At 36.1% G+C, this 27119-nt stretch overlaps 1 protein-coding gene and 1 long non-coding RNA gene across 7 annotated transcripts in view; both read left to right on the forward strand.

Moving 5' to 3' along the window:
- The window catches only part of slc44a5b (solute carrier family 44 member 5b), a 37258-nt gene extending 13266 nt beyond the window's left edge, over positions 1 to 23992 (forward strand). The window contains exons 3-23 of one of the 6 annotated variants that reach the window (XM_065246679.2): positions 3978 to 4051; positions 5359 to 5443; positions 5654 to 5738; positions 5824 to 5940; positions 6422 to 6482; positions 6986 to 7109; positions 11067 to 11099; positions 11843 to 11926; positions 12165 to 12277; positions 12640 to 12771; positions 12917 to 13016; positions 16988 to 17080; positions 17202 to 17289; positions 17398 to 17660; positions 17782 to 17876; positions 18185 to 18288; positions 18404 to 18477; positions 19126 to 19196; positions 19536 to 19624; positions 19762 to 19846; positions 22707 to 23991. In XM_065246679.2, coding sequence (XP_065102751.1) covers positions 3978 to 4051; positions 5359 to 5443; positions 5654 to 5738; positions 5824 to 5940; positions 6422 to 6482; positions 6986 to 7109; positions 11067 to 11099; positions 11843 to 11926; positions 12165 to 12277; positions 12640 to 12771; positions 12917 to 13016; positions 16988 to 17080; positions 17202 to 17289; positions 17398 to 17660; positions 17782 to 17876; positions 18185 to 18288; positions 18404 to 18477; positions 19126 to 19196; positions 19536 to 19624; positions 19762 to 19846; positions 22707 to 22852 — 2116 coding nt within the window. In that variant the 3' untranslated portion in view covers positions 22853 to 23991. Of the gene's footprint in view, positions 1 to 3977; positions 4052 to 5358; positions 5444 to 5653; positions 5739 to 5823; positions 5941 to 6421; positions 6483 to 6985; positions 7110 to 10736; positions 10761 to 11066; positions 11100 to 11842; positions 11927 to 12164; positions 12278 to 12639; positions 12772 to 12916; positions 13017 to 16987; positions 17081 to 17201; positions 17290 to 17397; positions 17661 to 17781; positions 17877 to 18184; positions 18289 to 18403; positions 18478 to 19125; positions 19197 to 19535; positions 19625 to 19761; positions 19847 to 21591; positions 22654 to 22706 lie in introns of those variants that run through there. The other 5 variants (XM_065246678.2, XM_065246681.2, XM_065246682.2 and 2 more) reach the window with 5 other exon arrangements.
- On the forward strand, positions 13733 to 16511 carry LOC141282980 (uncharacterized). The gene is made up of 2 exons (XR_012337915.1): positions 13733 to 15765; positions 16212 to 16511. It is a non-coding gene; the product is annotated as an uncharacterized lncRNA (long non-coding RNA).
- Positions 23993 to 27119: the final 3127 nt, after the last annotated feature.

Genomic DNA, 27119 nt, shown 5'->3' on the forward strand with positions numbered 1-27119 from the left:
TGTATGAAAGCATATTGGTAGCAATATTCAATTCAGAATGTAAAATTGCACTACAATTTGTAAAATGGCAATGCATTTCTGTATTTAAATTTATTGTTTTATGCTATATGTGCAATTAGGGGTGCGACGGATCTAGTGCTGCAACGACGCGTCGACGTCATCGATTACGTCGACTATGAAAATACGTCGACATGCGTAAAATGCGTCGACGCGTCGCTGTTTACATTCATTTCGCGTAATGGCGGCTTCTGCTCCTGGCAGTGTTATCCATACATTGATTTGTTTGTGTGTGCCACAAAATCAACAATGGCCGCAACATTTAACGTTACATTTTTATTTTCATTTAAAACGGCTTTATTTATTGTTGGGCGCGCTCGGTGGTGCCTCTCTTGTGCACGCGCACTCTCTCTCTTTCTCTGCGTGAAGCCGCTAGACAGCGCCTCTCATACATGACACTGAATGAAAGAATTAAAAGTTGGCTGTGTTTTGTACTTGCATTTTCACGTAAACGTCAGATGTTACTGGCAGAAAGACGACTGATTCGAGTTTATCATGAAAGATTAGCAGTGTTTTCCCACACAAACAGGTTATGTGCTTGTGCACGAGCTCTCTCTCCTATGCCCGCGCATGCCTTCTGTAGTAACTCTGTGTAATAGCAATTTTTTAATTTGCGCCGAATTGTGAGTTGTCATGCCACCGGGTTGAAGGTTGATGTTGCCAGCACTTATTCAGCCCCACTCGCGTAATTTGCCGGCTTTAAAAGTGTTAGCGCAAGACGCACGGGTTGCTTTTCAAAGCGCTCGCCTGTGAACACGAGTTTAGATTCAGATGCGTCTGTATTTGAGGGCGTTTGCCGCGCGTCTAGATGCGCGACCTGATACGAACGGCCACTTAAATGAAAATGAGACAAATAATGAATGATCTATGAATAGTTATATTATTAATCGTCTTTTGATAACAAAAACTTATTTGATGCAAAACTCATCAGTTTATTTAAAACGTTTCATATGAATATAATGTTTTCTTAAGTAAAACAAGTCCATTCAATATTTGTTCTTTTATGACACAAGGTATTTGGCAATGTACATGATCCAAGTACTAAAAATTAAGATAAGGATTTTTTATTTTTCCTCCTGTTCCTCTGCATACTTGATAAATCTTGCTTGTGTATTGTATATCAGGAGTTTCTAAACTTTTTCAACCCAACAGGTAATCTCAAGACCCACCATTTTTTAAAAATAGAAATATAGGGGAAAACACAAACACATTTGTTCCCTTTTAGTAGCTTTTGAATATGTTTAATTTAATAATATAAAAATACCTTATCTTAGGGCTGCAAGATTAGAGCAAAAATCATAATTGTTTACTGTATTTGCATTGATTTGGAAATTATCTATTTAAAAAAATACAATGAATTGCAAGGATGCAGAAAACAGTTCACTATTGCACACTTATGTATAGGCTACTGAGGATTTAACTGTATTATTTTAATATAGTCAGTCATGAACTAAAGTGGGCCGGTCTAAGTCATGAAACTCCAGGGCTGAAAATGAGTCCCACTCCGGCCATGGGTGGTTTCCATTAGCTTAAGCCAGAACTAGACCTTAGTTTAATTAGGAAATATAATTAGTTTAAACAAACATGCCTTACTAAAAACATTACTTGTGTGCATTTTGAGGCCAAACTAAGGGCACTGATGTATTTTAAGATATGTCAGTGCAAGATGTTTTCAGTTTGGACAGCTCTTATATTTATTTTAGTCTAGGACTGGTCTAATCCCTGTCTGGGAAACTGTCCCCCATATATATCTGACAACAGAACAGATAATATGTGAAAATAGAATTCAGTTGTGTTAAAATACAATAAAACAAACAATAACTGTCAGATCAGACAGAGAGTAGAAAACAGATTATCCAACAGATTAAATAGCTAATCAAAAAAAGAACACTGTATTAATAATAAAAATAGTCGTTAGACTAGTCGACTAATCGGAAAAATAATCGCTAGATTAGTCGACAGAAGAAATAGTCGTTAGTTGCAGCTCTAGACGGATCACAAAACTCACGGTTGAGATCAGCTTAAGGTTTTTGAGGCACGGATCAGAAAATTCAACCGCACGTGGGTTTGTGTGTAAAGTAAACTGCTCACTTCAGCACCTTTTTTGCGGTTAAATTCTTTAAAATCACTTGAATGTTAACATTTGCAAACCTTTGAAACACGTGCAAATGATAAACTTTCGTTATTTAAATTTGCGTATTAATCCACAAATCATATGCGAGCCGATCCGTGGGCCATGATCCGTACGGATCACAAATCAACTCCGATCCGTTGCAGCACTATGTGAAATGTTTGGTGCAAAATGAAAATTCTATAATTTAATTTACATTTGCCATTTCCTACAGTCCTTTTTTTTAAGTACAGTTTTTAAAACTTTATGGGGCTGTTTCCCGGACAGGGATTAGACTAGTCCTAGACTAAAACAAATGTAAGAGCAGTCCAAACTCAAAACAACTTGCACTGACATATCTTAAAATACATCAGTGCCCTTTGTTTTGCCTCAAAATGCACATAAGTAATGTTTTTAAGTAAGTCATGATTGTTAAAACTAGTATATTTCTCAATTAAACTCAGGTCTAGTCCTGGCTTAAGCTAATCCATTTCCGGGAAACCGCCTCAATAAGTTACAAAGTTAAATTGGAAATTTAGCAAAAACTAGCAAAATGATAGCGTAATTTTCCTAAATACATTTACATTTACGGGCAGGACATGTGGGATTGCGTTTTCATTTACATGGCGTGCATTGGATGTAGCAAAATTCAATTGGAAAAAATGCATTCCGAGTTGACCACACCCCCATCCTGTGAATCACTGCTTCAAGGCGGGGCCAGCATCTTCATGTGCTCACGTGGGAAACATCGAGACAGCAGAGCTAATTATATTGACTGACCGGTTAAATGAAGCATAAACCGAGAAATGCAGGGCTCTCAAGTCTCCCGCATTCACCATGAGACACACGCATTTCAGCCAGCTAGTATGAGGTAGTATGGGGTAAATCATGAGATAATTTTCATTTTTAGGTAAACTATCTCTTTAAATGTTTTCATCAAAAATTATTACCGTATTTTACAGATTATAAGTCGCATCAGTCAAAAGATGCGTCATGAAGAGGAAAAAAAACATATATAAGTCGCACTGGACTATAAGTCGCATTTATTTAGAAAATTATTATTCTTTTTGGGAATAATAATTTTATGATAAGTCTTTCTTTTTTGTCGTTTAAGTTAATGTTTCAGTAAACAATTTTTTTTCATGGGTAGGTTACAGGAGCAACATATAGCCCACTCTCGTGGCTGAGACGGTAATATTTTCTTTTGGTTCATGTTAGTCATAGTCAGTATAAATTAATTTTGACATAAGTCGCACCTGACTGTAAGTCGCAGGACCAGGCAAACTATGAAAAAAGTGTGACTTGTAGTCCGGAAAATACGGTAATGCCTTATAATAGCTTGAATGTAACTCTACATTTTTGCCTTATTTAGTACACAGACAGTGAATATGCAAATTAGTCCCCGCCTCCAATCAGTCTCTCCAGCTCAGACTACCTGATCCACTCAATTACAACATAATTGGTTTTAAACTGTGTTTTAACAAGAAAATACTTTTTGCATTGGGGTTGACTGTTGAATTTGCGCATCAATTGTCTTAAAGCATATTAAACCACATAGACATATAAACAAAAACTTGATTTTCACCACATGGGGACTTTAACATCTAAACCTTTCATAACTTCTTATTATGTCATTTCCATTTTTCATAAACATGTTTGATAACCAAATTCTTATTGCAACGGCAATTTGACCCGAGAATTGCAAATAACTTGCATCCAAATGTTTACGATAAACTTATTCCACGCCATTATTAATGTACATGTATGATTATTCATTCAGCACTCTCATTCTCTCACATTCCCACTGCAGGGGCTGCACAGATGTACTTTGCTGCGTGATCTTCGTCATCATCATCCTCGGATACATTGCTCTGGGAACAGTGGGTGAGTTACACTCATTAACTTGCATTTCAACAGAGAGACTTGCGTAATCCAGCTCATGAATCCAGCTCTATTAAACAGCCAAATGAAAACAGTGGGGAACGACCGTCATAAACCCCCGCCATAATGCACAGTCATTATATTCCGTTAAACTTCTTGGGGGGGAAATCAAGAGGAGTCTATTCATTCACAGTGACATTTGATTGGTTAGATAATTTATGCTTTTAAATGTGAAGCCTGTGGTGGTTAAGATGGTTGGAGTCTCATTCACTTGAGCTGTTTCTGGGAGACTCACAGCTTGCCCGACTGTAGGATTTGTCTATTTTGGTAACACACCGTCTGTGGTAGTTATAAATGCGTAGGATGTATTTGACTGTTGACTGTTCTCCGATCAGCAGTGGGTCTGTGTAGTGTAAGGCTCTTCTTCCACTGATCTCTTTCAGCTTTGCGTTGACGTCTTATTGGTTTAATTCGGATTAGGATACATTAACATAATTGGTTTTTCTGTTTCACCAAGTAGTCATGAGGGACTTTGGCCTTGTATGCATGTAATATTACCAAGTTAATATAGCTTGGATTTCATAATATTTGGTATAGGATTTCTTCACTTAATATTTTTGTCAAGATCATTGTTTAGCCAGATCATTGGGACGGCTGCCACTTTATGCCCCTGTACCAATATATTAATAATATTTACAGTTGCTTTGTAAAGTGTTTCAGGGCTTGTCAAATCCATCATCGAAGGCAGATGATTAATCACATGGGTTTAATTTGCTACATCAAAATATATTTAGCGAATGTGTTCCTATTTCCCATAATTCCTGTAACTCTTTATCGCACAAAACAAAAACCACTGTAAGCGAGTGTAAAAACTTTTTTGCGAATTTGGTGCTTTCATCACTCGTTTCTGATGCAATACTTCAAAACGTGCATAAAAATGGGAAAGGAACGAGGATGTTAATCTGTGGCTCCAGGTTTAGTATGCCCAAAATAAATGATTTGTTGGTCATTTGCAGTATATTTATTTATATTTTTATATATTCTATATTATATATTAACAATAAAAATGGATATATAAATAAAAATGTTCTGAAATGTATATATGTGTATGTGTGTGTGTTTAAATATATATAATAACATATATTAGGCAAAAATGCACTTTAATTTTGTATGCGATTAATGGCGATTATTCTTTCCAGCACTATTTTAAATAATGCAATTATGTAAAAAGTTTGATGTTTGTAATACTAAACATTTAAAACTATACAAAATAATTACAAAAATATAATTTTGCCATTTTTGTGTTAAAGCTTGGATGCATGGGGATCCTCGGAAAGTTGTCTATCCAACAGATAGCTATGGGCAGTTCTGCGGACAGCAGGGCACTCCTAATGCGTGAGTATGATAGAGAGAAATAAAAGTTTAGAAAGTTTTTAAAAGTTTAAAACATATAAAAAGTTTGCCTCATTGTATAATTAAAAAAATTATAATAGTCTTAATCTAATCTTTTTAAACAATTTTTTCAGAACAAAAAGTTCTGAAAAAAGTACTTTTTATGGGTCAACCCCCAAGAAAGTTGAAGTATTGTGTTTTTTCTCCCAACAGAAATAAAGCCATATTATTTTACTTCAATATTTTACAATGTGCCAACCCTGCAGTCCTCATAAACCTCCAGTGCCCTACAACTCAGGTAACACAAATGCAATCGACTGTAATTGTGCAGTTATTCTTTTGTTTGTGTAGCTAATTGATTCTTTTCTCTGTATGTTTCTCAGTTGTGTGTGTCCAAGTGCCCGGACAGATTTGCTACATACATAGACATGAAATACAGCAATAAGGAATGGGAATATTACAAGCAATTCTGCAAGCCAGGCTTTAATAATAATCATAAGGTATGGCATATGGTCAAAATGATGGGAGAAAAAAGATGGTAAAAGGTGGGAGTGTTCTTATATTCACAATAGTGTTTGGTGCAGCTAGAGGCAAAGTAATCGCATACTTCACCATTAAAGATTTATTATTCATAAAAGTTGTAAGAAAATATTTCCATAGGACTATGAATTGTAAGCCTTTAATGGTTATTTACACTTGTATGACTGCTGTGTGTTAGATGCTTAGCAAGACCGTACGTCACACATGTATGCCAGCAAACACCCACATTATTGTGTGTCAGTGTGTAAATGTACCAACGCAAACCGTCTGATCTGAATCCGCTGAGTCACTGGATTTTCACACATCAACGCATGGTGATGCTCTGTGAGCCAGGCTTGACTGACATATTTCGGAAGTAATGTAGATTATACAAGATGCTGTAAAAGTGTTTTTTTGTAAAAAAAAATGTATTTATATATTTTTTCTCTTCTCATTTGGCAGTCAATTGCTCAAGTGCTCAGGGATGAAGACTGTCCATCCATGATTGTGCCAAGCAGACCATGTGAGTTGGTTGTCAAATTTTTTTGGTTATGGAATTTTGCTTTAGGTTTTTAATTTATTTTAAGTTTTAATGCCAAATTTCAGCCAAATGAATTGAAATACACACTGGACATTTAAATTTTGAGGGAACATGCATGCTGATAAAATGTATAGTTAGAATGCACTCCATCGCTTTGAATAAAAGAGTCTGCAGAACCTGAAGGCCACTGAATCTTTTTAAAGTCATAACTGCCTACATACACGAAACCGATAACATACCAAAAATCTTCACACGCTGTGAAAGCAACTGTGACCTCCTTGTCTAAAGAATGATACAAAACACTTAAATTGCTGCAGCTTATCGCCTCTGAAGAATTTAGACCTTGAAGAAGACAAGAGCAGATAGATACAAAGCATGTCTCCAGGAACTTTTTTATATGTGAAGGTCGATAAATGAGAGTTTAGAAAAATACTTTATTTATCGGTGCCTAGTTCTCAAGTAAAAACATCCCCATGTTCTGCCAGTTCTCCAAAGGTGCTTTCCTGATTTCATCACCAGAAACGGGACATTAACTGTTGCCAACAAAACAAGTTTCAAAGACGGGAACGGTAAAACGAGGAGCGTTGTGGATCTGAGAGATGCAGCGAAGTAAGTTCACATCATTAATACGTAAGTCTTAATGTTTCTCTGTCAGCACGGTATCACATTAGCCTTATGCCTTGTTTTTACTTGCCCCTCCCTTCGCACCGCTACTGGAGGTGCGCGGACGAGGCGTTTATACTTGACACGCTCTCTGTTGTACTATTTAGGGGGCAACTTGAGTAATCGAATCCAAAAACTTGTTCACTGAAACAACTCTCGCACTTGTAACATAAAAGCTAAATGTATAAATATAAGAATATGAATTCAACAACAATCTCTGAATATGTCTCAATTAAGCATTATCATTTTAATTACATTTTTATGTAACAAACAATACAGGTTTATATTTTAATACAAATAAAGCCAATAATTTTTAATCCTATGCAAAATAATTCTTGTTTTACAGTAGTTTATTCCATACTTTATTTTAAAAGTGTCAGATAAAGAGTCCATGCATTGTCTATGCAAGAGATAAGGCACCAATGTGAAAAAAAACCCTGAAGATTGTCTAGTCCGCAATGATGTCATATTCACCACATTCACCAATGCACTCATGTGGGTGCGTAAAATACATCGACCCTCGTTAAAGGTCATGTTTTTCCAGATCCCATTTTTCAAACTTTAGTTAGTGTGTAATGTTGCTATAATATCATAAATAATACCTGCAAAATGATAAAGCTTTAAGTTCACTGCCAGGCGATATATTTTCTTTAACAGAATTCCACTTTCAAAGCCTACAGCGATTTGGACTATAGCCCTCTACTTCCTGGTTGAATGATGTCAAAGCAAGAGTGTTTGACTAATCTCTGCCCATAGGAATACGTCAGTCGCCAGCTTATCACAACACACAATACAAGCTACCCAATCAGAGCTAATTACGTATTTTTGAGGTAAAGACTTCATAGAACAAGGAAGACATCAGCCTGTTTTTAGGGCTGTGAAAACAGCGCTATAGAAATAAGTTGTGTGGAAAAATGTTTTTTTACACGTGAAACATGAACACATGTTATATAGCGCACTGTAAACACAATCAAAGCTGCAAAAACACAGATAGAACGTGACCTTTAATACTTGACCCGTCCACATGAGTGCGTTGTTACATGTGGTGAAAACAATCTTCAAGTTTATAAAAATGGGAAGGTCCAACACTCGACAAAGCATTTTTATCATATAACTGTGGTATGTAACGCTATGTGTTCATAAGAGCAACCGCACATTAGAAATATACAATACATTTAATGATAAGGACTAGCCACGATTTAAATTCTGATGTGCGCTTACTGTGTTGTTTACGGTAATTTAGTAACATCGGCAGGGGCGCTGCTAAGGATTTTGGGCCCCATGAAAAGAATCTTGACAGGGCCCCCAACACAGCTGAGACTTTTTTCATATTAATTTACATAAAATCATGCGCTTTTATGGTATTTTGACTACCAATGGGGTGAGAAAATTTTACTTGAATTAAGTGTTTAAGAAAAAAGATATCTTATTTCACCATTTTTTTCACCCCATTGGCAGATCATTTTGCTTGTTTTGAGGACAATTTCACTTAAATTGTATATTAATTTGTTTTAAAACTAGACTCATTTACTTAGGTCATTTTGCTCATCAAGAAAAAGCATCTTAATTTAAGAATTTTTTAGATATTTCTACTGAAAACAAGACAAAAATACTAAGTAAGAAAGTCAATTTTTGCAGTGTTGAACGTTTAACTAAAACTGTGTATTGTTATTTTTTCCAGCGTTTTCTTGACCTAACATGGGGAGAAAATTTATTTCCCTTATCATGCACTTTTAACACTAGAACGGCCACCAGCAGTCATTTTAACCGTAACATTTAAACTTATGCATTGCAAAAAAAAATTTTTCAAGAAAAATAATTCTTAGTATTTTTTTCTTGTTTTCAGTAAAATATCAAAAAAATCTTAAATTAAGATGGTTTTTCTTGAGCAAAACGACCCAAGAAAATAAGTCTAGTTTTTAGACCAAAAATATTACATTTAAGGGATTTTGTGCATAAAACAAGCAAAAAAAATCTGCTAATGGGGTAAGCAATTTTTTCTTGAATTTTTCTTGAATTTAGTGTTTAAGAAAAATTTTCAAGATTTTTTTGCTTACCCCATTGGCAGATTTTTTGCTTGTTTTATGCACAAAATCCCTTTAATGTAATATTTTTGGTCTAAAAACTAGATTAATTTTCTTGGGTCATTTTGCTCATCATGAAAAAGCATCTTTATTTAAGAAATGTTAGATATTTTTACTGAAAACAAGACAAAACTACTAAGAATTTTTTTCTTGAAAATAATTTTTTGCAGTGTGGTAATTATCTTTAACACTAGAACAAACAGGGCGTCATTTTGACTGTTTTGAAATTTGCATAGTCAATAACTTTGACTAAATAAATCATAAAGCCTTGCTGCTCCCTGACTTTTCTTAAAACTACATGCATTTTCATTAAAACTAGTTTAAATATTTATTGTGTGAATAAAAACAGAAATATAATCATTTCTATCTATAACGTCCACATGCAGTCATTTTGCGCTGTTTAAATTGAGTTTTGCCAAGTTGATATTCTGCCGGCGCTATAAGTGAAGTCAAGCTGTGTTGCCTGGATTATACAATTTGGGCGGACTGAACCATTTTATGATAATTGAGAGGGGGGAAAGGGGCCCACGGACGTTTGTGTTTCCTAAACAAATAAAAAAAAATTGATGCCAGGAAACAGCAAATAGAATAATTTAAAGTTAATTTTTACTATTAAATATTTTTAGCACCACAATTTTGGGGGCTTCTCTGGGCCCCCTCTTACTCGTGGGCCCCGAGAATCGTCATTGTTTACCCTCCCTTTACAGCGCCCCTGAACATCGGGTTTGAAGATTTGTTCCTACTTAACCTTACGCATTGTCATTTATGTGTATTATCTCTAACACCTAGAACCTCTTGTGGCTTGAACATATGTGTTCGGCTGCCATTTTTTCACATCGGAAGTTTTCAAAACAATTTTCCACATGTAATGATGGAGTTGAAAGCTATCCAATCATAGCAGTGGCCATTAACTTCGAGGTCTTGAATGCGGCCCGCCTATCAAAAATAAGCCAGCCTCAAAACTAGGGAACAAAATAGCCTATTACTTATTGCTTTTGATGTTTTTGAATGTAAACCAACACAAACGGCATAAGTAGATGTCAGACAACAGTATAAATCTATATAAACAGCCGATTCACTGCACCTTTAATAAAAGGTTAAATAAATGCATGTTTTCAAAGTCACAGAGTAATTGTTTTAAATAATCGTGATTATGATTTTGCCCATAATCGAGCAGCCCTAACACCTCTTCACTGTTAGCTAGGTTAGTTCAGAATTTGTTACTCAAACATTAACCTTTATTAAAGGACATTCTGGAATACTTAATTCTGATTGGTCAATGATATTCTGCAATCAAATATTTTGCAATATTTAATCTTTCTAAATAATTGTAATGAATTATTTAGTTGAGTGTCCCTTTAATGCATAGTAGTAAGATTTGAAAATGAATTTGTTTAATATTGCAGATTAGATAACTGCAGTTGGCTAGCTAGTTGGTGAAAAGATTATTTTCAACATTTGTTCTTAAATGTACTGTCTTTCCATTCAGGCAAGAGAGGACAGTTTTACCTGGGTATGAATTTTGGTCTTACAAAGGTCAAAGAGTGTCTGGCCTTTTAAGGCGTGTGAACAAGTCAAGCTATGCATGTTTGCATGAGTTTTCAGCTGACTTAATAGCACAGCACTGACTTTAACGCTTTGGGTGAGAGGTCACACTAAAGAGTGTAAAACAGAAATAACCGAAGACTTTTGAATTCAGCTGCAATCACTATTTACTTACAAAAACTGATACTTTTTATGCTATCTTCAACTCTTTATACATACAGAAAGTCAAGGTCTGTGTATTTTTGTAACACGCTCCATGCTTCTTTTTTTGTAGCAAAGTTACAGCCATGCAGCAAGGAAATAAAAGGTCTTCCTTTTTCTCTCAGCCTTTAACTTGACCTTGTCTTTCACTTATCTGCACACTAACCTCCCTCATCGCACATTTTCTGCCAAAATCCCACATCAGAGCCAGAGTCCATGACAAAACCCAGCTGCCTTTCGGATACTACTGTGTTTTTATTAGCATAATGGAAAATTGAAGAGAGTCAAGGTTGTTTTGCTTGGGAACTGGAATGATCATGTTTTTCAGTCAGGGAAGAAAAGCATACGATGCCATGAATCAAATTAAAAGCTGGACCACAAGATATTTTCCCATGGTTTCTTTGCTGTATAGACACATTTCATCAGCCTGGTTTGTTATGAGCACGATTTCTAGCCTTTCAAAGCTCAGAAAATTAGATGTAATGTCATATGTCTCATTTCAATTACCATGAAACAAAATAATAAAAATAACATCTGCTGACTAAGATCTATAAACCTCATCCTCCATTTTGCATAAAATATATATTATAATAACATTATTTTTTCATGATGAAGGATGACAGATCTATGCTTTAGTGTACTTACACGTGTGAAACATCCACCTGACCCCGCTGTAGATCTTTAATAACATATACAGTAATAAGTCTTAACGTTTTAGTTTAGGAGCCGTACATGACATGTTTATGAGAGAGACATCCTCATAAACGGCTCTGTACCTCAGTAGTTCTTTTCTTATGCCAGGACGTGCTGTTTGCATTCATGTTTGACTGTGTGGTTGTTCTTGAACAGTGGTATAACCAGCCTGCTGGATGCCAAGGAGGTGGGCATCAAGATTTTTGAGGATTATGCCAGCTCCTGGTTTTGGATCCTAGTGTGAGTATAACTTTTTTGCAAAAGTGTCTGTAAACATTTGTGTTGGACATTTAAACTAAGAAACTCAACAGATGTTACACCTGCTTTGAGAACGTGAATATAATAGTGTTATCGATTTTTTATGTAATTTTTATGTTGTACTGCAGACTCTGTACACACTAAAGGACAAAAGTTTTGATGGAAACTTTGGTTTTCAGAGTGTTTTGAACATTGATATGTGAATTTCTGGATTTTTTAGTGGTCTGGTGATAAGCATGCTGGTGAGTCTCCTGTTTATTCTGCTGCTGAGGTATACGGCTGGCGTTCTCTTCTGGATGGTTATCTTTGGGGTCATCGCTGCGGTGGGATACGGTTGGTGAAATAAAATCAGAACTAAACTTTATGTGGTGGTTCAAGCGTTGTCCCAGACTAAAATACAGATTTCAGCTGTTTTAACTATGGATGTTTCTGCTCCTATGTTATATTATTGCTATATACAGTATATCAGTATAACTTTGGAATTTTCTTTAGATTACCGTCAACATTTTTGTGTCATTTTTTGGTTCATATCTATAAAAGATAAGCTTATAGTTTATTTGAACATCCAATGACACACTTCACCTTTTTAACAGTTCGATATTCAAAGTATTGTAAATGCTTTTAGTCAGAAATTGTTTAATGCTTTCTTCACATCATCTGCACTCTTAAGAATTCACTGAATGTGTCCATCACAGGAATCTGGCATTGTTACTGGGAATACAGTTCACTGAAGGGAAAGCCAGCCTCTGATGTCACCATCTCAGACATTGGATTCCAGACTGACTTCCGGGTTTACTTGCAGCTGAGTCAAACCTGGCTGATATTCAGTGAGATTTCTTTAAATACTTCTAATATATGAGCGCTGTTATGTTATTTAAAGTCTCAAAACAATCAATGCAGGTTGACAAGTGATGAATGTTATGACCACTTCAGTTTGATGGGAATGACTGACAGATTGATATTTTGTCACAGTGATCTCATTGGCTGTTATTGAGGGCATCATCATCTTAATTTTGATATTTCTGAGGAACAGAGTTCATATTGCAATCGCTCTTCTGAAGGAAGGAAGCAAGTAAGATTGTCTGTCTTTTTTTCTGTACGTTTTTCTGTCAGTCTGTCTTTTTTCTGTCCATCTTTTTTCCGTCTGTCTTTGTTTTTCCTGTCTGTTTTTCTTTCTTTCTGTTCGTCTGTCTTTCTTTCTTTCTTTCCATCCGTCTTTGTCTGTCATCCATCTTTCTGTCTGTCTATCCGTCTTTCCTTCCATCCGTCTTTTTCCCTCCGTTCGTCCATCTTTCTTTCCTTCCGTCTGTCTTTGTCTGTCGTCCATCTTTCTCTCTCTCTTTCTTTTTCTCTCTGTCCATCTTTCTTTCTTTCCCTCCATCTTTTTTTCTTTCCTTCCGTCGTCCGTGTTTGGGATCTATCTTTCTGTCCGTCTTTCTTTCCGTCCGCCCATCTTTCTTTCCGTCCATCCATCTTTATTTCCTTCTGTCTGTCTGTCTTTCTTTCTTTCCATCTGTCTGTCTTTCTTTCCATTTGTCCGTCTTTCTTTCCTTCATCCGTCTTTCTTTCTTTCCTTCTGTCCGTCTTTCTTTCCATTTGTCCGTCTTTCTTTCCTTTCTTTTTTCCATCCGTCTTTGTTTTTTCGTCTTTATTAGTCCATCCATCGTGTTCTCTCTTTCTCTCTCTCTCTCTTACTTTCTTTAGTCAGTTTTTTTCGTTTGTCTTTCTTTCCTTCTGTCAGTCTTCCTTTTCATCTGTCTTTCTTTCAATCTTTCTTTGTTTCTCTGTCCGTCATTCTCACTTCTGTCTTTCTGTCTATCCATCTTTCTCACTTTCTTTCTCTCTTCTCTCTTTCTTTGTCTGTCCGACTTTTTTTCTTTTCGTCTTTGTCTGTCCGTCCATCTTTCTCGTCTTCTCTCTTTCTGTCTTTTTATTCCGTACGTCTTTCTTTTTCTCTCTGTCCATCTTTCTTTCTTTCTTTCCCTCCATCTTTTTTTCTTTCTTTCTTTTCTTCCGTCATCCGTCTTTGTTACCATGTTTGGTGTCTGTCTTTCCGTCCGTCTTTCTTTTCGTCCGTCCATCTTTCTTTCCGTCCGCCCATCTTTCTTTCTGTCTGCCTGCCCATCTTTCTTTCCGTCTGCCCATCTTTCTTTCCGTCTGCCCATCTTTCTTTCGTCCATCCATCTTTATTTCCTTCTGTCTGTCTTTCTTTCTTTCCATCTGTCTGTCTTTCTTTCCATTTGTCCGTCTTTCTTTCCTTCATCCGTCTTTCTTTCTTTCCTTCTGTCCGTCTTTCTTTCCATTTGTCCGTCTTTCTTTCCGTCTTTGTTTTTCGTCTTTATTAGTCCATCCATCGTGTTCTCTCTTTCTCTCTCTCTTGCTTTCTTTAGTCCGTTTTTTTCGTTTGTCTTTCTTTCCTTCTGTCAGTCTTTCTTTTCATCTGTCTTTGTTTCTCTGTTTGTCATTCTCACTTCTGTCTTTCTGTCTATCCATCTTTCTCACTTTCTTTCTCTCTTTCTTTGTCTGTCCGACTTTTTTTCTTTTCGTCTTTGTCTGTCCGTCCATCTTTCTCATGTTCTCTCTTTCTGTCTTTTTATTCCGTACGCCTTTCTTTTCATCCCTCTTTCCTGTGTTCTCTTTTTCTGACTCTCTTTCAATCCCTCTGTATTTGTCTGTCCATCCGTCTTTCTCGCTTTGTTCTTTCTTTATTTCTGTCCGTCTTTTTGTCTTTGTCCGTCTTTCTCATTTTCTTTATTTCTCTCTTTCTTTTTGTTTTTAGTGTTGTTTCCTTAACTTCTTAACACGCACCGGCCCGGCGGCGGTCCCTAGGGGGCGTTTTTACGTGTTTTTGTACTTTGTTTAACATCAAATATTCAATCAACAATCATAAACTTTGCATTATTTGAAAGTTTAAACACTCAAAATTCATGTTCTGAGCTTATTTTTGCAATCAATACACTGGTGTGGAAAGGGTTACATGAAATGCAGACGGAACGCATATAAAAATGGGTGTGGGTACTCACATGTCTTGCCATATGGTTCTGATCATCTCTGACAATTCCCAAAAACTTCAACGTACATTGCAATGTAAGGGTCCACTCTTCAAAAAGCATCCCACGTTTTAATCCAAAACAACGAAAAATAGTGATAAATCCAGCAATACCCTCCTTTATTTACATCCGCGCGTCCGCTAAGTATGATCGATCATGTTTATTTTCTATCAAATATCGAGTTTTATCAGTGAAAATCCATCTCTTCCTGCTTCGTTGGACTCTTCCGATAAATATCCCGCCCTATTTTTCTGTTTTGTTCAATCAGATAAGGTTTGACAACTCAAAATGAATCGGGAACACCGATTTGCCCAGACAGATGTCCTTCAGCTAACCATAGGCTTTTGACTGGATTACGCCAAAACAAAGCCAGCCAATGCTTAGCCAGCAAAGTTTTGATGGGCAGGGGTAGTAACCAATCATGAAACGATTACAAGGATTCAACTTACGTCAGTAAAGTGTACTTCTGCGCAAATCTACAGAAGCGCATGGAGAGGAATGCCCACGCCCCCTCCCTGCGCGTTTCTTTGTTTGGGTAGCATAGCAGCCGGCTAGGCTCTCCGGAGCCGCTGAGAAACCTCTCAAAGGTTAGATATAACATCTCCATTGTGGATTGTCGACTGCAGAGGACTTGTTTGTGTTGAGAGTGTTTTGGAGAAGTTGATAAAGAGCATGATCGCGGAGCAAAGATACAAGATTGGATATAAACAAACCGCGTCGTCGACGAGAGATGGACCGGACTATGAGCTCAGCTGCGCTCGCTTGGATAAAGTAAGTGGATTCTTTTGTTCATTAGTTATTTTACGTTACATTTCTAGTTTCTTGTTAGCTGTTTTGATTATAAAGTAACAGTGGAGATGACTAAAATACGAGTTTTACATGGTTTCATTTTCTATGACATGTTATATAAATGAATCATTTTTATAGCTATATGAATCAAATGCACAGAATATACAAACTAAAAACAAGATATGTGGTGGAAAATATGAGTATTACCAGCTGAGAAATATAGGTTATTTGGCAAACATAAGACATTTGTAATTATAAATATATTCATGTAATGTGTGTATGTGTGTATGTATTATGTTCATGTATATTACATCATAGTTTCTCATACAAATAGTTGTATGTCTCTAACTTTTGACTCAAACTAAAATCCTCTCTTGCTTTGTGTGTGTCTGTGTTGTGTTGTGTTGTGATGTGATGTGATGTAACAGGTCTTCAGCTGACATCCAGAGGAGGACTGGAATCTGGAGTGCATTCATGAGCGACCACATTCAAAATAGCAAGTATTTTGTTATAATGTGCAAATGTTTTTTTCTGAAATAGTTTTTTCTATGTGCTTTGGTGGGCAGAGAAGTTCTGAATTGATATACATCATGTAATATGTAGTCCTGACTCATTTTCTTTTGATAATCATGTCATTTTGTTATCATGTGTATATTTGGAGTTTCCAAGTGCACTTTTTCTGAAAGGACGCCTGGACTTTTTTGAAATAAAAGCTCACAGAAACAACATTTTTTGGAGTATCATTCTCAAATTTGAATCACAGCATGGTCAGACATTCAGTTTACCTATATGGTGTCCCCAGGTGTCTCAGATGACCATTTCATACCTTTTTTGCTAAGTGAATGTTATTTAAAGAAAAACGGAAGTCATTTAATGTATATTTTACCTTGTTTTACTCTGTTTCTTTACTACTCTGAGTTGTTATGACTATTAGGCAACAATATGTCAAGTGTCTAGTTTCAAACAAGACCAGAATTATGAATATAGACCATAGGGTTTAAGAGCTGCAGACGTTTTAGTTTGGAGTTGTCGTTTTTCAGAAAATGCTCAAAAATAGAAGTGCTGGCTAACAGGTTAAAATGGTCGTCTCTGTCTTTTTCTTTCTTTTTTCCTACCTTTCTTTTCTTTTTTTCTATTTCTTTTCAAATAGAAGTTGCTAATATTTAAAATACCTTTTCTATATTTACTGTCTTTTTTGCTGCAGGGCGATTGGCTGCATTATGTCAACACTGTTTTATCCCATCATCACCTTCCTGCTGCTGGCTCTCTGTATAGCATACTGGGCTGTTACGGCTGTGTATCCAAACCTCAGTATATCTGATTGTTGAACTAGGTTTAAGGTTTTGCATACTGTCCCTTTTAAATAGTTGGACCACCATCCCAACAGCTGTTGTGTCCTTAACCACAACTTTATTTAGGTTCCTGGCATCATCCGGTGAGCCAGTATACAAAGTTATGTCAACACTACCTGACTGCAAGTATACCAACCTCACCTGTGACCCAGAGGTAAGCATTAACCCTACAGAAACCTGCCATCTGGATTTATCAAAGATACAAGAACTGCTTTCAGTTGCCATTTAATGAGACTTTTTGTATCTCTTTTAAATGTTTCAGACTTTCAGCCAATCAAACGTGACCAAGCTGTGCCCAGGCTCCCAGTGTACATTTGCATTTTACGGCGGGGAGAGTTTGTATCATCGTTACATCTTTGCTTTTCAGCTCTGTAATTTGTTCATCTTCCTATGGCTGGTCAATTTTACCATCGCCCTGGGCCAGTGCACCCTGGCAGGAGCTTTTGCCTCTTATTACTGGGCCCTGAGGAAGCCAGCAGACATCCCACCTTTCCCCTTGGGTTCATCTTTTGGCAGGGCTTTGAGGTATTTTCCATCAGTGGGCATGACATGATTTCTGCAGTGATAGGTCAATGTGATGTGTATAACACATGGTTTTATGAACTCTAGTGATGAAATTAAAAAGTCCAAATATTGACTCTTCCAGGTATCACACCGGCTCCCTTGCATTTGGTGCTTTGATCCTATCCATTGTACAGTTCATCCGGATCATTCTGGAGTATCTCGACCACAAACTGAAAGGTATAAATCCACATTAGGATGTAGTGATAACTGCCAGTGTATGGCCCAAATCTATCAGCATTGGCTGGTTAACAATAAAGTTGCCTTTCTTTTTAACATTTATGCATTTGACAGACGCTTTTATGCAAAACTATTTAGAGTGCATTCAAGTTATACACTTTCATCAATAAGTGTCCCCTGAGAATCGAACACATTGCCTTTGCACTGCTATTGCAATGCTCTACCAGTTTTATGTTAGTTAGTAAATAGTATTGCAATAAAAAAACTATGCTTTTTGTCACATACATTTAAACATGTCCTTGTCACAGGTGCTCACAACGCGTTCTCGCGCTTCCTGCTGTGCTGCCTCAAATGCTGTTTCTGGTGTCTTGAGCACTTTATCAAGTTTATGAACAGGAATGCTTACATTATGGTGAGTCACGGGCACTTTTCTAAAGCACTGTTGTTGTTTTAATATAATTAAAGTCTTAACGGTTTAAAGGCAGACAGTGGGAGTGTTTTGACGCTGTTTTGATTCATACCATCAGATGGCGATCTACGGGAAGAATTTCTGCGTGTCAGCACGTGACGCTTTCTTCCTGTTGATGAGGAACGTTATGAGGTATGTTTCTTATGCCAGTAATGTACCAAAATTCAACTCCCTGTGAGATTTTGACAGCCCTATAGACGGTTTCATCGAACGCACGTGTGGTGACGCAATACACTTCTGGTCCGAACTTTACTTCCGGTTTCAGTTTTTTATGGTCTGACTAGTTGCTAAACGGAACTTTTGAACAAATACCTCATTGAAAATAGCAAATGTTTTGGTTTCCTAGGTAATCTACATGTTGTTTATTTTGCTTGTTATATAAATAAACTACGTTTAAAGTACTTTGTTGTTATTTATTCTCAGCAGTTTAACGGAAGTTACGTGTTGACCACGAAAGCCGCTTGTTTATGTTGTTACTGCTGAAACCATCTATACTTTTGATTGGTTCATACACTTGCATAGACTGCTGCCTGATTGGTCCCAATTTGTGAAGCCTGCACCCACATAAAACAAACGAGAGTCATAATAATACAGGGAATCAATATTTAATTCAAAACCTGTGTCATTGTGAAGTGCAAAGCTGCAACATGCAAATGAAGAATATGTGAACAAAGTCTGTTATCTTGAATGTTTCTGTAGTGTTACTGTTGTTATAGTAGTTTTTGCCTTGCTGTTAAATTGCTTTTCACATTATCTTTATCCTGTTTTTTTTCCTTCTAGAGTTGCTGTTCTGGACAAGGTGACTGATTTTCTGCTCTTTTTGGGCAAACTGCTGATCTCAGGGAGTGTAGGTGAGTCACGTGTTTGGCCTATGTTATAGAATTGCCATATGTTAAAATTAGATTAAGTCACACATGCAAAATATTTTTTGAAAGGAACAGTGCGTGACAAATTTAGGCATTGAGCAGATGCTTTTATTCAAAGATTTGGAAACAATAAAGCGATTTGTCATATGGAGGCAATAATACAAGAAGTGCTTATACCAAGTTACAAGTTTTTACTATTCGAGAGAGAGAAAATTTTTTTTAAGATCGAAGGGATGGAAATGCAGTCAATATCAATTTCTCAAGTATTCTTGACAAACTGTGAACACATACTTGTATGCTATTAATGTAAATATGTGCTTGCAGGTGTTCTTGCTTTCTTTTTCTTCACCCGCAGAATACCAGTTATCCAGGAGGAGGTGCCATCATTAAATTACTATTGGGTCCCTCTATTGGTAAGTAAAAGCATTACATTATGTTGTTTGGAAAGCTATTGTATTCTCAATAACTGTAAATTCATTAACATTGTTTAAAATGTATGGGATCACTCTCTTTTTTTTTATATATAAAAATTTCTCTCTTATATTCACAGACTGTGATTTTTGGATCCTATATGATTGCACATGGATTCTTTAACGTCTATGCCATGTGTGTGGATACATTGTTTCTGTGCTTCTGTAAGTACACCAATCTTCACATGTAATATATGAAGGGTGTGTTCCAAAACACCATAAATCCATTTTGACTAATTTCTGTAAAAATTTGTCGTCTATACCAAGAAAGTGACAAGATGAAAACCACTATTTTCTGTTACAAACTTTCACAAAGCATCTTTAGAATATAATAACATTAAAAATTCAATTTGATTTTCAAAGATTTATTATAAAAACTGATTATTTTTTACGCAAAATGCAATAAATCCATGACATTTTTATACCAAAATGCTATAAATCTATTGAATCAATGTATAAATGCAGTCATGTTATATTCATTTAGTTGACTGGTGGTATACACTGATTTAAAAAAATAAACAATAATGGCATTAATCAAAGCACTTACTTTATCATGTTAAGAAGACTGTCATTGCTGCTGTCATCCTCTGGACGTCGTCGCTGAACTTTTTTGACAGCGGTCAGCTGTTTAAGTCCTGCTCGATTCTCGTGGCCTTTGAGTAAAATAATGAAAGTTTATCATAAGATCCCCTGGGGTCAATGTGTTAGCATGACAGAAGCTTGATGCTGTCGGGAGAACAAGCAACAGCCGGCATTTTTCCTTCTTCAGAGTGGTTTACATTTCTTCCCTGCCACAGAAAACCACCACAGGTTTATCAATGCCATCAAAAGTATTATTTTGTTTTTGTTTGTTGATCGCAAAGTACCAAGTAGATGAGGAAAACTACGATTCTGTGTATTCAAAGTGCTGTCATTGTTGTTTATAATGCATGGAATGGTGCGCTGCGATTTGTTGAGCGAATTTATGGCATTCTGCAGAGAAGTGGCGTTTATTGCGTTTTGGGAAAAGGGGAGAAAAGATGACAGAATAATACGGCGGATTTCATTTTGCGTAAAATTAAGTATTAACTTTTTTAATACTGACCTGATTTAATACAATACTGATTTTGGTGGTAGCTAATTTTTTTAAAATGACGTTTATCGTGTTTTAGAACCAAACTCTTCATATTCACGCATACTTTCCTGTATAACATCTACAATTACCAAACATGCATCTGATATTTTCAGTCTAGACAGCTTTTTATGTCTGTAATATACAGTACCCAATGGTCTTTCTTAGTGCTGGGCGATTTGGCCTAAAAATAAAATCTCCGATTTTATTTTTTTTAATTCGACTTCCGATTTTTTTCGATTTCCCCCCCACTTATTAAGAAAAGCAATAAGTACAAACGGCAGACAACTTAAAGCAAATTTTGCTTTTATTTAATCAAAAGCAAGACAAATGATTTTATTCCTTTCTTTGGAACAAACTTCCCACTCTCGCCGGTAGCCATGTTGTCACTTGCTGTTGCCGTTTCGTGTGTTTGTGCTATGATGATGATGTTGTCGCTTGCTGATGCTGTTTCACGTGTGCTATGATGTTGCTGATGTTGCTATAATAACGCTACGGAAGCCCCGGGCAGCCAAAAATGCGCCATTACAAAAAAATCGAATTACTTATTTTTTAAATCGCCCACAACAAAAAATTCGAATTAATTCATAAAATCGATTTTTCGCCCAGGCCTAGTCTTTCTTTACCTTTCCTTTTTAGTGCATGATAGTGCATAATAATAATAATCCTGGTTTGATCTCTCAGTATTTATATAAATGTTCTCTACACATCTGCCTACTAACTATTCTTTCTTTTTCTGCCTTGCTGCTTTTCCTACTTTACTCTTCCACCTTGTCTGATTTGACTGGACGTCCTTCAGGTGAAGATCTTGAAAGGAACGATGGCAGTCCGTCCAAACCTTATTACATGCCCCCAGGCCTGCACGGGATACTTAAAAAAGCTGACAATGCAGGCAAAAAATATGCACTGTCCTGAAAATTGATCTCAGTGGGACTGTAGTACTGTAGCATGCTGCGTCTGTCATGCAGCAGAGCAAAGCATTCTGGGATATGGAATCAGGAACCAATAGCATTTCTAGAAGTGATCTCATCTCTCTCTTGAACTGTGTGCTGGCTCTTGCCTACTTGCTGTACTTTTTTTCCATACTTCTCCCTTATCTCTCTGCTGGTATTGTCTTTCATTGCCTTATCTATTACGTCGTCTTCTAAGAGCTAAGAAACCGAATGGGTTGACATGACTCTTGTAACCTGTTATGACCATAATGCAAAAGGTTTTTTATTGGTACTTACTCACTTCTAAAAACATTTCTGGTTGCAGTATCTTCATCCTAATGTACTCTTTTGTATACAAAACTTTGTAGATTTCATGCAGTACATACATTGATGTGCATGTGGATTGATTTTTAGTCCACATTAGCTTTGATATAATCTAATGGCTGTTGCCATTGTATTTGGGTAATCAGACTAGTGACTGATAGATTTTATGAATTTTCAGGTGTTTTAAGGGCAGTATTTAGTAAACGTGCCTAGATTTACAAAGAGGATTGGTACTTTTCTTTGGTTTTTTCCAATCAACCTGAACATTTTTCCAAGTACAATTTTTATGAGGAACGTACAAGCCATTTTTTGTAATTTTGTAATGAGTGTAGCAGCCTGCTGCTGCTGCTGTGTCTGAATCTGGGAGAAAAAAAATGTCTTTTAATGAGAAAGTTTTGTAAAGAAAAAAAATACAAGTGTGGTTTTTGCATTAAAATAAACCTGAACTAAATATTAATAATGCATTATTTTACTTTTATTTGCAGTCAACAAACATTGTCCGTATTGTTCATTACATTCTGTATGTACTGTAAGGCAAATATGGAAATATAAATTAAGTTCTCTTTATAACAAAATATCCAGGCTTTTTCTTCTGATTGGTGCCAAACTCACAACATTGATAGCTTTAGCATTAACTTTCTTGTGCTCCTGTTCTCAGTGAGTGATTTGGAGAAGAATGATGGGTCAGTGGCTCGCCCCTATTACATGAGCAGCAGCTTGCGAGCCATTCTCAACAAGAAGAACCGCAAGAGACCAGAGGAGAAACCGAGAGGTGGAAAGAGAAACCAAAAAAGGCACTCTTAAGTGTGGTAATTGGAAAGAATTCAAAGCCTAAATGTACAAATATAATGGCGTTGATCAGTATTTCACGTGTAACTCTGCAGGAGGGCCGATATCATGCTGAATTCATACGGGTGTGTCACACAAAATTACACATAACTATGCCCACACTGAATCAGCTTGCATAAAAATAAGCAGAAAGCTTCAGATTTTCACAAAAATCCAGACATTCACAAAGTTTTTTATTATATCATTTTATATATGCATTTTCATTGTCTTGTGTAATTTTTTGTTTTCTTTTACCAATAAGAGTGTCATACCATCAGCTACATTTTTTACACATATTTCAAATCTATTACACAGATTTTTACATTAAAGGTGCTTTGTGTAGAATTTAGCGGCATCTAGTGGTGAGATTGCGAATTGCAATCAACCTCTCAGTCCAATGCTCGCCTCTCCCTTTTGAAACGCATAGAGATGCTACAGTAGCTGCCAAAGGACAAACATGTTGTCATCTTAGACGACTTATGGCACTTTTCTATTGCATAGTACCTCACGGTTTGGTTTAGGTCGAGTGGGTCGGGTCAGCGTACTTTTGGGAGCTTTTCCACTGGGTGCAGTACGTAGTACCCGATACTTTTTTTTTGTACCACCTCGGTCTTGCGCTGTCTCGAGCAAACATGTCGTCATCTGTGCTCTGCTATAAGTTAAATCCCTTTTAGTGATGAAAACATTCACAGGTTGAAAATCAGGAACACCATAACAGTTTTTTTTTCTAGACTTGCAGTTTGTGGCACAAATGTCCGCAAATATGCTTAAATGCAACTTAAATGAGGCTCAGCTGAGAGCGTTGACTGACGCCACGGGTGTTTGTACAGAAACTGTCATGTGAGACAGAGGTAGTGATAAACGCGATGTGCAAACATCTATTTATGGTGGTCAATTTTAATTTTGTGTTGGACTGAAACATAAATGAATGTATGGGAATGTACAACGACGCTCTCACTTGTATGATGTCACAGCAGTAGGCAGCGCAAATATAACCACACGCCTACACTGCAAAAAATTATTTTCAAGAAAAAAATTCTTATTTTTGTCTCGTTTTTAGTAAAAATATCAAAAAAATTCTTAAATTAAGATGCTTTTTCTTGGTGAGCAAAACGATCCCCCCAAAAAAATAAGTCTAGTTTCTTGACCAAAAATATCAAATTTAAGTGATTTTGTGCATAAAACAAGCAAACAAATCTGCTAATGGGGTAAGCAAAAAAATCTTAAAGATTTGTCTTAAACACTAAATTCAAGAAAAATTCAAGAAACATTTGCTTACCCCATTGGCAGATTTTTTTCCTTGTTTTATGCACAAAATCACTTAAATTTGATATTTTTGTTTTGGTCTAAACTAGACTTATTTTCTTGGGTCGTTTTGCTCATCAAGAAAAAGCATTGTAATTTAAGAATTTTTAGATATTTTTACTGAAAACAAGACAGAAATAATACGATTTTTTTTTCTTGAAAATAATTTTTTGCAGTGTATAATCCCTCCCACTCCGAAGTGTTACTAAACTCGATGGAAAAGCTAACCAAGCCAAAGTGAGGTGAGCTGACCCGACCTGACCCAAACCGTGGGGTACTATGCAGTGGAAAAGCACCAATAGTGACAATGCGTAGTGCAGTTTGTCCAGTTAGGGCTACTGTAGAAACATGATGGTGCAAAATGTCGACTTCCATGTAAGGGGACCCACACCGTGTGTCTCAATCAGCTCCCTTGTTCAGTAGTCAGGGCACTGATCAGGGAGTCGGCCATTTTAAGGGCTGTCTCAATCGCAAAATCCGTTCAGTGCATTGGAACGTTCGTTCCCTAAAAATTCCCACAATGCAACGCAAAAACCAGTGAGCATCGATGCTCCCTATGTTCCCTAACCGGAAATCACGTGACCTTTTCTGACGCTCGCCACCCGAACATCACATGATCCAACTCAATAAACTTTATGAAATGTAACAGAACTTTTATAAAGACAAACGTTTGTTTTAGTTGTAAATATAAACACACATTGCTACACAGTAAGGGACCACAATCTACTCAATATTTAAAATAATAATATTTATTTAAAATTGTAAATATATTTATTACATTTAAAATGTAATTATATGCCTCCCAATTTTATGCACAGATATGTAAGAGAATAATGACAGCATTTTCCACAATGTACTGTTTTTTAAAATTAAGTCAGAGAGATGTTGTTGATGAGTAACAGCTGTGAATAATCACAACGCGCTTAAGCAGCCACGTGACAGAAAAATAAGTGAACATTGTCCCAATGTGAAGTGAGCTAGGGTCCTTACCAGTGCCCGAACCCGTGTACACGATATACTGATTCACGACCTCGGGAGCTAGGGAACGAATTGAGACACACGGACAGTGTATGTTAGATAGAAATTGCTCATTTTAAGGTAATAAAAACAATACAGTTTATTATGTGATGTCTTAATAAAGCCGTGAAAATATAGTTATGTTTATTATGTTACATTTCTGTTAACGGGTCCTCCTAAAATTTTCACACTGCACCTTTAATGCAGACACTGTGAGGAATCTGTCTAGGCTTGTACATAATAAGCCTCTCTTATAACTTTAGACTGTGTCATAGTCACCATGTTTGTGTTATAATGTATTTTTTTAAAGGCTTTCAAATATCCATTGGATGGAGATAACTCAGTTTTTATATGAAAATCGCTTTCTGCTCAAATCCGTTTGAGGTGACATTTCTATTTTTCTCATGTTGAGAAAATGACAGGTGATGCACTAATGCATATACTCTAAGTGAGTTATTTCTCTGCTTGTTTAATGTTTGTTATTGTTGTGGTTGTAATTGCAGTTCGGATGAAGTGCTTTATAATGCGGCTAACAGCTCTTAAACATAACCACACTTTGATATGAAACCTTTTCTGCTGTGCAGAGCGTATCATTGTATTTATTTCTTCATTATTTTCTTTCAACTGTCCATTCAGCTCTGAATTTCTTATCAGATCAAGTGTTATCTACCGTTATGAAGTTACAACCTCTTATTTCTTTTAAATGTGATTTCATTGTGACTATTGACACTTGATTTAAAGTGCCAGTCAGGTCCAATTTCTAAGCTTTCTACTATTGTTAAGGTCAAAAAACATTTTCTCAAAATATAAATTAAATATTACCCCATTTCTCAAAGATCACCAAACGGTTCGTTTAAAGTCGTTCAACGACTCCGTCTGTCTAAACCCCACCTTCAGTAGCCTACTCCGCTCTTGTCAACTGACACAGTCTCCGCACAGTCCAACAATAGTGCAACAGGCATTGACCTAGTGCTAACATGACTTTAAATTACATGGTTTAAAAACCAACATCAAAACACATCATTCATCATGTCTAAGTTATAAAAACGACGATAGACACTAACATTTTACACTCATTTAAGCAAGTATGTAAGCTAAGCAGGCCATAGCAAAACCATAAACAGTATTGCAACATGCGTTAGCCGCATGCTAAGGTGATAAGATATTAAAAGTTTAAACACCGACATGAATGCACATCATTAATCCCCAGGTACATGATACACTGCAATACAGGAAATGTTTGATTCTGGATCTGTCTGGCACTTTAAGAAAATTAAGAATGTTTAAATTTTTCCTTGCATTAGTGTTAATATGACATGTGACATACAGTATTGGTAGTAAATTTAGTAAGACTAATTTTGCTTATATATAGATGAAATGAAGGTATTTATCTACATACAGTATTCATGTTTATATCATTTTTATATATTTTATTTTTGACTCTTTAAGATACTTTGATATTTTGAATATACATTTATTTTTAACCATGATTATTGTGTCATAGTGAATACATGTGCTGGATTGTTATTTAGCCGAACTTTATCTTGAGTTTTGAAAGTGTTTTTAACAAATCAGGGCTTATTTTTTTGTCAAACTATGGTGTAGCTTTCAATTCTCTTTCTAATTTACTGTATGTTAAACATATGTAGTTATTTTTGTGAACTTATAACATGCCATTTTGCAGTGCATAATAACATTTTGTGATGTAATCGGAGTGCATGCAAGGACAAACTTTTTAAAAATAAAGCTATTTAAAAAGACAACAGTTAATCATATTTATTTATACAACTTTGTATTACAAAAATAGAAAATAATAAATAAAAGAAAATAAACACTTTATAACCATTGCACATACTAATTATTAAATTACATTTATGTCCAGATAATAACTGGGCCTTATTAATAACATCAGCTAAATTAA

This window comes from Paramisgurnus dabryanus, chromosome 11 (assembly GCF_030506205.2).
Source record: "Paramisgurnus dabryanus chromosome 11, PD_genome_1.1, whole genome shotgun sequence".
In the NCBI taxonomy this organism is placed as follows: Eukaryota; Metazoa; Chordata; class Actinopteri; order Cypriniformes; family Cobitidae; genus Paramisgurnus; species Paramisgurnus dabryanus.